Genomic DNA, 12293 nt, shown 5'->3' with positions numbered 1-12293 from the left:
TCTTCTCGCCGTATTTAGTTTGTGCTGATAGCGATTCACAAGCACATATTGACAAGAATGACAAATTGACCGCTACCACGGATGAAATGTATATTTCAACAATATAAATATAACTCTAGTCAAGTATTCTCTATAAAACAAGTAATTTGACCTCTTTTTGAATAAGAAAAAGAAATTGTGGTTTATTATAGTTTGATTATATTCTATCGAAATAGTTTCCTTATGTTGATACAACCGCATGAAGAAAAATGATACACTTGATAATTTCTGCGAGAACTTGTGCGTCGGTTCATCAAATTCAAAGAGATGCTCAACTTTGGAAAATGCACGTTTTCATGCTGTCATTGGTTCATGTAGTCTGAATGTAGTACGATGAAATCTTGGTTAAAGTAGACTCGTCGAGCCTAGAGATCACTGAGAAGCACGAAAGTCAAGGAGAGATAACATTTTTGGGGAATCAATATCGCCATTTAGCCACAAGTAACGTTTGCTGCATCTTTTTTCGTCGCTCTAACGATTCCAGGCCAATCAGACGACAGCGATTAGGATACGGTGGTAAATCCAGTGGGTTTTGCCATGGAAGATGCCCAGAGCGGGAAAAACGCATTTCTTCTGTACACGCTCTATTCGCATGTTCCAAACGAGTTGGTACGGGCTAAAACCAAACACGCGTTTTCGAGTAACGGACGCACCAGCAAACAGAATAGCGCTTTTAGACAGTACGGGTCTTTTTTGAAGTCTCGGCCAATTTTCGCTATGAAGCCGAGTTGTTGTGTTGCTTTGGAAATCAAAGTTGATCGGTAAACTTAGCATCCAGTGAAACGCCGAGGTCATTGACAACATCGACTCTGCCAAGCGTTTGTCCATCGATTTGATTTGAGTCGTATATTATGGGGTTGGTTTTGCGATGACATTTCACGGTACTTATAGTTAAAAGGTTTCTTCTACATCAGCAAACGAAATTATTTAAAAATTCCTGGAGACGAGCACAATCTTCAATAGATCGGACTACCAGATACAGCTTCAGATCATCAGCGTAAACCAGTCTGCATCCAGCACCAAGTAGTAAAGTAGTATCGTTAAAGAAATTTCGTAAAAAGTATTTCATGATCTATTCGATCAAACGCTGCTTTCAGATCAGTATAAATTGCGTCAATTTGAGATTTTTCTTCTATCCGAGTGATACAGGTTGATGTAAAATCCAACTGAATCGTGTTCACCGATCGCCCAGGCATAAAACCATGCTGATCTCAAGAGATGTACGTTTTAGTTTGAAAAAGTAAGACAATGCTAACTACCAACTCAAAAAGCTTCGACGCTGCTGACAAACTGGTTATACCACGGTAACTTCGTACATTTAGACAATCGCCACTTTTGAATACTGGGAACACATAAGACTGTTTCCAGATTGTCGGAAATATGCCTTGTTCGAACGACTTATTGAATATCACACACAAAGGATCAGTCAAGACGTGGACGCAAACAAACCCATCAAGACGAACGGATGGAGGAATAGACGAGCATTTTCGTTTCGAATTGACAAAGCTCCAAAATTGTTTAGGGTTCCGTCGTAAGTCATTCTGCACTCGCATAACATAAGCTTTCCATAAACCGGTATTTAGTAAACGATATTCATCGCTAGACTTTTTGACGTTTTTATTAGTTTCAGTAGAACGCCAACGACGGTGTTTCCGCTTATATTTGTCACTTATACCATTACATTTCCAGAACCGGAAGAACCAGCCATTTGAGCTACGAACTTTATCCACAATTCAATAATAGCCTTCAAACGATTCTAGGCTTGTTAAAACCGGCTCAGCTTTCTCTGAAAAAATAATATTAATCGGAGATTGGAATGCACAAATGGGTAAAGAATCAATAACGGAAGAGGATAGTAAATACATCGGGAAACAGTTAGGCTTCCATAACAGCAACGATAATGGAGAGGGATTTAAAATGTTTTTACATATACATAGAGCAATAAACTTATCATCGGTGATAGAATCGGACATAACAATAACTTGGCGCAACAAGAGCAAGGAAAGCCAAATAGACCATATTGTTAAACCAATTGATGGAAGGCTAAGGATAAGATCCAATGGAAAAAAATGGACGAGAATTTATACTGACCATAAATTCTTGTTAGCAACTGTAACAAAACTGACAGTTAAAATGCAGCAAAAGGAAGAAAAAAAAACCTATTTTAATCCACCTAGTGGTGTAATGATGCCTTTCTCATATTACTCATTACATCATCAATATAAACGTGAAATTCGCTAAAACAACTGTTTATTGTATAGAAATATGATAATTTGTTTGGATCTAATCTCACAAACTCTATAAAACCTGTTTACCCTGTAGTTCCGGATCCGAAAGTAGTATCCACAACAAATTAAGGAATTCCGTATGAAACTGTATGACTTTTCCTTTGAACCTTTGTGAAAATCGATTTGGCCATCTCCAAAAAAAGTAAGTGATCCTTTTTGCAGTTTTTGTTCACTATTTCCAATTCTTCCGAAACCGGATTCAGATAAACGGAATAGCCGAAGTTGGTTCGCTTACTACCAACAAATATGACCTACAAATTGGAACAGTTTTGAACGTAGTTAAACCTATACTTACTATCTCATGCTCTATTTCGATTAAACCAATTGAACGAAATCTAACAAACGAAACGAACCTGCGTTTCTGTTATTTTTGCATATGTAAGTCAAGTTAAACATCATGAATCAGCAGCATAAAACATGTAGTAGGATTATTATTATTATTATTATTATTATTATTATTATTATTATTATTATTATTATTATTACTATTATTATTATTATTATTATTATTATTATTATTATTATTATTATTATTATTATTATTATTATTATTATTATTATTATTATTATTATTATTATTATTATTATTATTATTATTATTATTATTATTTTTATTCTATATAGCGATTTAAAAACTTTGACACCCATCGCCCTGTAACTGCGGAATCGGAAGTCGGATCCGGATGAAATTTCACAGTAGCTTTAAAGACAGTATGAACTTTAATTCAAATCAAGATTTGTGAAAATCGGTTCAAACATCGCAGAGAAATCGAAGTAAATTTAGTTTTAGGAGTTCTCTTCTACACTTTCGGTGCTCTCGGAACAGGAGAAGAGGGGACCAGTAGTGCCGAATTAAGTTTTCATGCCCACAAACTAACAAGCTCTGCAAACTAGAAGAATTTATCAGACAGTTTTATGGGATTTTTACCTGTTTTTAACCATCGTTCGTGGAAAAATACTAATAAAATTGGTAATTTTCCACTTATCACTGTTTAGTTCAGAAACCGGAAGTCGGATCCCAATAAAATGTTCCACAAATTTTTAGGATATTATAAGACCTTTCATTTGAATCTTACGTTGCGAAAATCGGTTGAGTTGTTCCAGAGATAATTGAGTGTAAACTTTTTCTCAAATTTTCACATATTACCATTTAACTTCGGAACGGAAGTCACATTCAAATGAAATTCAATAGCAAACTATGGGACCATATTACCTTTCATTTGAATCTTTGTTTGTGAAAATCGGTTCAGCCATCTCTGAGAAAAGTGAGTGCATATTTTTGTTACACACACACACACATACACACACACACACACACACACACACACACACACACACACACACACACACACACACACACACATTTGCTCAGTTCGTCGAGCTGAGTCGAATGGTATATATCATTCGGCCCTCCGGGCCTCGGTTAAAATGTCGATTTTCACAGTGATTGCATAGCCTTTCTATATGAGAAAGGCAAAAATAAACTGATTGGATATTTCGGCACTCAAGGAAGAACCTATCAAAGAAAAATACCATAAAAAGCTAAGAGAGATGCAAATGGAGTGGGAGAAAAGTGACATCAATGAAGCGTATCAATTATTGACGAAGAAAATGAAGTATTCTGCAACTGAGGTCATCAAAACTGCAAGGATTCCTTTGACCCCAAAGCGGGAGACAGCGCTAAACAGACTCAATCAGGCGATGAGTAGAGCTAACAAATTTCCAGATATTCTCCCTACAAATGGAAAGTAAAAATCCGGAAGTGGAATCTGAGCGACTTTGATGTCGCAGTTAGAGCACGTAAATCTTATAAATTCTTAAAAATGATCTCTCAGAGAAAAAAACAATCGAAGTTGAAACCATTCATGGAATTCATTTCATCGCTGGAGCATATATTCCAAAGCACCGGCGAACAATTAAATTTCTTTAAAGGCGATTTGAAAAAACTCACAAGATATCGACCGAAATTTTTCGTAATAGGGGACTTAAATGCTAAGCATGTCCAGTGGAATTGTAGGCAAAATAACAGTAATGGTAAAATACTTCATAATCAACTCTCAGCTAGTTACTTCACAGTTCTTCATCCCAGTAATCCTACTTGTTTCTCTTCCGTGATAAACCCGTCTACAATTGATCTGGTTCTAACGGATCAAAGTTACATTTGTAGTGAACCGATTACACATGCTGACTTTGACTCAGATCATCTTCCTGTAACATTCAGACTTTCCAACGAAGCTATAATTAATCCAATTAGTTCTATTTTCAACTATCATAGAGCTAATTGGTTGGATTACAGATCTCACATTGAAAATCATGTGGATCATGAAACTATTTTAGAAAATTCTGCGGACATCGACACAGCAATTGATAATTTGAATCATTATATTATCGAAGCTAGAAATCTTTCAGTTCCCAAAGCTCAAACTAAATTAAATTCTCCTATCATCGATGACAATCTTCAACTGCTCATTCGATTGAAGAATTTTCGTCGACGACGTTTTCGTGATTCTGCTATGAAATAATAGTCAAGAATTTACAAAAAGAAATTAAACATAGATTTACTTTTTAGCGAAATGAAAATTTCGCTAAAGAAGTTGAACAAATTAAACCATATTCTAAACCTTTCTGGAAATTTTTTAAGTTTCTTAAGAAATTTCAGAAACTAACTCCTGCTCTCAAGGAAGGAAATAAAATATTTCCTACAAATGGCAAAAAAGGTCAAAAACTTGCTCAGCAGTTCGAGAGTGTATGGAAGTTTAATTTGAACGATGTGAGTCTTATTGAAAATGAAGTCTCACAGATATATGATCACATTTCAATTCAAGTGTTGTTACAAGATGACATTACTGAGACGATTTTTGATGAAATTAATTCAATTATTAGGAAGCTTAAAAGCATGAAGGTTCCTGGTAATGATGGAATATTTAATATTCTTATTAAAAATCTTCCTAATGTTGCCTTGAGACTCTTGGTTAAAATTTTCAACATGTGTTTTTCATTATCTTACTTTCCTAAGAGATGAAAAAACACTACAGTAATTCGCATCTTCAAACCTGTTAAAAACTCAGCAGAAACATCAAGTTAGCGACTTTAGTTTACTTTCTTCTATCATTGAACTTTTTGAAAAAATATGATGTCTCATATAAACGATAATGATTTTTTTTACCAGAGTAGCAGATAAAAGCAAATAAATCATCTGGGTTATTCACTGGAGTTGCTCTTTAAGACATAGAAAAAGCATTCGACAGTGTTTGGCACAAAGGTTTAATAGCAAAAATGTCTGATTTCCAGTTTCCTATTTATTTGATCAAAATGATTCAAAATTATTTAATTGATCGTACTCTTCAGGTTAGCTATCTGAATTGCTACCCGTACGAGCCGGTGTTCCGCACGGTTCGAGCGTAGCTCCAATCTTGTATAATATTTTCACTTCTGATCTTCCAAATCTACCCGTTGGTTGTCAGAAATCGCTATTCTGTGACGACACAAGTCTGTTAGCCACAGGTAGAAATCTAAGAGTGATCTGCAGTCGCCTACAAAGAAGTTTAAATATTTTCAGTGATTATCTGTCAAAATGGAGACATTCTTATTGTCCGGGAGGCAAAATCCTTAACTTTCGAAATATATAGGAAGCCAACCAATACGGACCGTGTCATACCAAATACTTCTAATCATTCCCATCAACACAAAATGGCAGCATTCCACCATATGATTCACAGAATGCTATCCTTGCCCCTTAGAAAAGATGCTGCGATAAAAGAGAAAAACTTTATTTTCGAAATTGGAAAGTTCAATGGATATCCAGAGCATACAATTCAAACCATCTTCGATAAAAAATTAAGACTGTTGAAAAAACAATCACTTACAACTTTGACCCCCCCTTCTGAAAATTTTAAAAGAATATCAGTGGACTTCAATCAAAACATTTCACACCCACTAAAATCAAAACTAAGAAAATTTGGTTTAGATTTAGTGTTCAGCAGTATGAACTACCAATTGAAAACTCTACTAGGTTCTACAAAAGATCCTACAGAGAATTTGAAAAAGTCTGGGGTATACAAAATCTCGTGTCCTCATTGCGATAAAATATACATCGGACAAACAAAGAGAACACTGGACATTCGGTTCAAGGAACATATCTCAGAAATAGCGAAAGCATCCAAAGAATTGGAAAAGGGACTACCACATCACTTCAAGTCAAAAGTAGCAGAACATGCCTTTTTTGAAGATCATGAACTCACTACTAATGACATAAAAATCTTAAGACAAATTTCCAATCCATGGAAATTAGATTCAGCAGAAAGTTTAGAAATTTTCAAAAACAACTCCATCTCTTTATTAAACCGAGACCAAGGGAATAGATCTTCTTGGCTTTTCCAGTTACTACCCATATCCAAGATAAAAACAAACATAGAAAACACTTAACTCTTCCAGTTTTCTGTTACCTGTTTTTACCTTTCATTTTGTGGTTTACCTACTTACGTTTCTACCTACTTACGTTTGTATAAAAGGAACTTCACTGCAGCATTCTTTCAATAAACTTATAAAACCGATACACTGAAGAAGGATGCAAATAGCATTCCGAAATACGTATCTGTATTATAACGTTTGATACACTTTCGGAAAAATAGTGACTTTGTGAGAGTGTAATGACGTGATATAACATAGTGGAATTCAACGGTACAACAACAGTTCTGCTGGTTGTCAGAAATCGCTATTCTGCGACGACACAAGTCTGTTAACCACAGGTAGAAATCTAAGAGAGATCAGCAGTCGCTTAAATGTTTTCAGTGATTATCTATCAAAATGGAAAATTGCACCAAATGCAGCAAAAACGCAATTAATTAGCTTTCCTCATAAGCCAAGAGTTTCTTTTTTTTAAACCAAACAATAATCACATTATCAAATTGAATGGCTTGGAATTGACATGGTCTGATCGAGCAAAATATTTAGATTTACGTGTGACAAAAAACTCACTTTCAAGGATCACATTGAAGGAATCCTGGTATATATATATTAATGTGTGATAAATATATTAAATGTTTGTATCCTCTTATAAACAGAAATTCTAAGCTCTGTCTAAAAAACAAATTATCAATTTACTAGCTGACCCGTCGAACTTCGTCTTGCCTGAAATTATTTTTTTAAATTTCTGTTTTCGTACAGCAGAGTTGTCAAACGTTAATGTTTCTCTTATTATTCTACTAATTACTTGGCTTACAATAAACGAATTACGACAAATTCATATTCGTCCTGAAGAAATATCATCAATAATTATTGTGGATATGTTCAATGCTTTTGTTACGCAAAAACTAAACAAATGCACCGATTGCTATCTCATACTTCGAGTCAGTGAGAGATTGCAGATCTCCCTCAAACTAAAGGTTTGACATCCTTAGGGATTATCGGAAGGAATAAATTTGTTTCGAGCGGTTGTCCATAACCAGCTTCACCGCAGGTGTATTACTTGGTCGTGTTTGATGAATGTTCGTAGCATGATAATCACAGGATAAATTTTCGATTAACGAATTAGCGATAAAATGTAAATATCTTGGACATTTGAAAGTTCAAATTACCCTTTTATTAATATTGTGTCCATTAACTTTTAAATGAACGCATGCTTAGTATTTAGTCCTGAGAATCAATATTCTGTTCTAGCGGAGTGAATATGAGGAGTGAACATACCAGTATTCTTCTTATCGTTAAAGCCAATGTATAAAACAGCAGATCTCAACTAATGGTTCTCACATGCCACGATTCCTCCTTCAGATATGATATTCACGATTCGCATATGGTAATTCGTCAAGAAATCCAAAGTTCGGGAAATGAAATGATTTGGCTTAAGCAGCTCACAAATGTCATGAATAGCATCCTAAGCAGACCGTTTTGAAGTGAACCATTCTTGAAAACTTACCCGAAGCGGCTGAACGAACTTCAGCATGCTTAATGCCAGGAAAATATTTTCATCTGAACTCATTATTTCAACAGCAGAATCCTGTCATTGATACGTAAAAAATCGTTACATAATTTGATTTGTTCAACTCACGCCCACGATGGCCAACATTATTCAACTAACTACATCTACTGGTAAATGATATCAATACTTTTGCTTCTATTTATGGTATAGCTAAAACAGTCATGTGCATTCCACCATAAGGTCATTTGGCAAGTGATGATTTGGATACCCTATTAGGCACGTGTTTCCAAATGACGAATCAATTATGCATGTAAAATCTCCACCCAAAACTACTCGTTGCGCGTCAAACGATATGTATATTGGTCAAGTTGTTGTTCCACCAGGAAGAAAACGCTTCAAAGGATTTAGAATAAAATTCTGAATATTATTTTGAAGCGTCCTCCCTGGTTTAGTACAAATGAGTTACACAGATGTTATAAGCAAATTCCGACAAAAATCGATGCAATCTTCAATTGAATCGATTCGCTCTCTGTATTAGTTAGCAAGTTAGTATATAAGTTCCTTTTTCCCATTACACAATAAAAGTAGGTTTAAAATTTTCCCTACACAAAAATCACAGAATTGCGGAAGCATGATGATGTCTTGATGGTAATAACCAAATCATGTATATAATAGGGCTGCAAAGTCAATTTTCACTCATATGTCAATAAATATTTATTTAAAAAAAAATTATCACATGAGGCGCGCAGGTGGATAGCGATAAAATCTTATTAGTCAACCAATCAATTAATCAACGCAATGCATATTGTCACTGAAACTAAGCTTTTCTCAAAGCTTGCCTCATGTTTTCTTCATTGTTACCACATTACTCCTCATGATTTTACTTACTAATACCGTTTTCGTTTATTGATCAGAGCAGCCCGAAAGCTGATCCAGAGTCGCCCAAACAACGTTTGATATGTTTGTTTTAGCAACCTGAGGTCGCTCTAGATCGGACTCCAATCGCGTAGTTTCGCTCTGAAAATTTTCTCGGGTCGCACCACACATCCATGCAAGTTTGTTTATTTTTTCTTTTTTTCATGTGTTGTTGTTTAGGGCGCGTACCACGTGTTCGTTTTACTCGGAGTCAGAGTCGCCCGAATCTAGGTTCAAAAACGAAAACGGTATAAGCAAAATCAATGGGTCATATCTGGAATCAAATTTTATCATTAGCTTAAAAGCAACTATCGACCTGCTAATTTTTATCCAAAGTTAAAACTTATTCATAAAATGGTTTACACCCCATAACAATCATTTATGATTTTAAATTCACTTGAGGAAACAAGTGCCTGTACAAACCGAGCCAATGGTTTGGACAGAGACTTAAATTTTAAATGTTGCAGTAATATTATTGTAAAGCTCACATAGATGAAACAAAATCGTACCAGCATTCCTTCTCTCTACTGAAGTCGTGCGCCTTCCTAGTTCTGTTGGATTCATTGCTACTCACTGTTAACCTAGAGAAACACTAGCATCTACTTCTAACAAGAAGTAGTAATTGATGACTAAACTTGCATTCATTACAACAAGTTTAGTGTACTGCTGGAATTAAAAGAAAGGGGGTTTATAAAATGTTATGTTTGAATCGTGTCACTATATACAGTATGGAAAAGCAATACATAATGACAAAAATGGTCTTTATTGATAACTCTCTCCCAACTATCACCTTTTTGATGATAGCAATTAAACATAGTTTGCTTTGTTCGGCATTTGAATGAATTCATCATACTGTGATGAGTAGGGTGTCTGTGTCTATTATAAGTCAGTACTGAGAATATTGTAAAATATTCACACTAAAAAAGTTTATCTTTCAGACATTAATTTTCACTATGCGAAATGGTAAGTAGAACAATTTAATTTTAATATGAATTTGTTTAGCAGATTTGAAGAAAACTACGTTTGCTATTCTCAACAAAAATAGTTTTTCCAGTATTATAAAGAAAATAATATTATCTCCTACTCGACAGAACCGGAAATACTTCTACCCTTGTGTTTCATCCGTATTTAGAATAATCAACAACATACTGTACACTGCCTTTACACTTTCAATAGATTTTTGTTCTTTAATATTCATACATAATATCTAACTGGGAATAAAGAATAAAAATGCGGGAGGATATTCATTCAAATGGGAAAGTTTAAGTTCATTCATACAATTGAGCTTATGTATTGAGTAGAAAACGATTTGAAAAAATTAGTTTAACGGATGAAAAGAATATTGGTACAGTTACCATTTGATTGATTGCCACTCATTTAAGTGATAGAAATCCAATTATACATTCTACTTAGAACGCTTCAATACTTGATTGGATAGTTTTGAATTAATGGAAGAAGGAATATTTTCACCATTTGTTTCTTAATCAGACTTTTAATATTCATAAAGGGTTTTACTCATGCAAATTATTCAAAGATCTTTTTTCTAATGCTATACGATATGACACATCCTAGCTCTGATGTCGTTTTAGACGTTGACTATTAGGATATCTTTTGGGACTCCATTTGCGTTATCTTTCGATCTATTTTGGGCGTAAACTAATAGTAATGTTTGTTGCTCACGGGAGTAGAAATATTGTGAGGTAAAGTGATAGCAGAATATAAGTGACACAATTTCCGAAATCGATAAAGTATCGAATTGAAAAAAACTAAATGAATATCTAAAATTTGTTCCTTGCTCAAGCATTTATTTAAATTTTTTATTAATTCGTTGGCTTTCCCTGACTCTAAATCATAGTAAATAAGGAATTGCGGGATTTTTGCTTTATACAACATTTTAATTAGACACTCAATCAAAATGATATTTCCTCATATATTTCTATTTCGTGACAGGTACCGATAAAATCTGGAATTTCGTTTTGGAACACCTTCGAGCTTTAAGATGTGCTTTCGTCAATTTTCTTGTAGAAATATTATATTGAAGATACAAGTCTTTTGTTTCAATGCGTCATTAGAATCGTTCGAAATTTTCAATCGCACGTGAGGTATCTCATTGTATAAGTTTTTTTAAAAAAATTTTTCGACTGAATGATATGCCAAAGATAATTTTGTACTAGATGTAATCTAACAGTTTTTGTAGAAATGAAATAAATAATTTTCATCAATTGCTGACAGAATATTGCTTTTTCAAATATTTATAAATAAATGTAAATGTTAAAAGTATTATCGTAGGATTTTATAAAGACCCCAAGAAAAGTTTTTTAGATCGTTCTGAACAATTACTTAATGTTACGAATATTCAGGATAAAAACAGTTTTTATTCGGATTATTAGTTACTAAAGACAAAGCAAGTTTCTATACGCCATAAATATCTCATTTGAATAGCGAAAATAATCAATAAACCCTTTTCCCCTATGATGTTTAGTGTGTACAAGATGCATGCAACTAAACGCTCCAAAAAAAAACAGGAAACAATCTATTGTTTGGTTTGAGTTGATTAAATAACAATTACTGAAAATGTACCAAACAATCTGATATTTTTCTTTTAAATTTCCGCTAAACAACAATGAAGAAAACTGCTCTTGAATTTTGCAGTAGTGACCATTTTCCTAAGATTGTAAATTGCCCCTAAGAAGCGGTTTTCAAATATTTAAACGAAACTGCTTTCAGGCTCTGAGCATGCAGCTTTTTTATATATTTAATAGAAGTAGCAAATAAAACTTGTTAAAATTAGCATGTTTCACAATTGCTACAGAACGGTTATTCATGTTAGATATATGAGTAGCCTGTATTCTGCCGCGCAGTCCGAGCGACGTGCGTCGAGGATTGGAGGGGTGTTTCTTTTTGATCGGGAATATAAAAAAACGGGTGCCGTTTACAAAAACTTTTTATACATTGGCACTTTTGCAATCTTCGACTTGTTACTCTCATTTTCGTAATTGTAGGAGGATGCCTTTGCTATACTGGCTTCTAAAGTAGACTGAACTGTCCGGTTCTGGATTCCAGCTTCTCTTCTAATCAACACTCTAAGTGCACTTTCGCAAAACCGCTATCACTCGTTATCTTTTTTTCGGTAA

The 12293-nt window shown here is 34.3% G+C and overlaps 1 protein-coding gene across 1 annotated transcript in view; it reads right to left on the bottom strand.

Moving 5' to 3' along the window:
• LOC131432916 (probable 3',5'-cyclic phosphodiesterase pde-5) overlaps window positions 1-9750 on the bottom strand; it is a 128473-nt gene extending 118723 nt beyond the window's left edge. The window contains exon 1 of the mRNA XM_058599503.1: window positions 9669-9750. Within this exon, the coding sequence (XP_058455486.1) occupies window positions 9669-9723 (55 nt within the window). The 5' untranslated portion in view covers window positions 9724-9750. The remainder of the gene's footprint in view (window positions 1-9668) is intronic.
• Between the last annotated feature and the right edge of the window lie 2543 nt (window positions 9751-12293).

This window comes from Malaya genurostris, chromosome 2 (genome assembly GCF_030247185.1).
Source record: "Malaya genurostris strain Urasoe2022 chromosome 2, Malgen_1.1, whole genome shotgun sequence".
NCBI lineage: Eukaryota > Metazoa > Arthropoda > Insecta > Diptera > Culicidae > Malaya > Malaya genurostris.
This window is presented reverse-complemented; position numbering and strand designations above follow the sequence as displayed.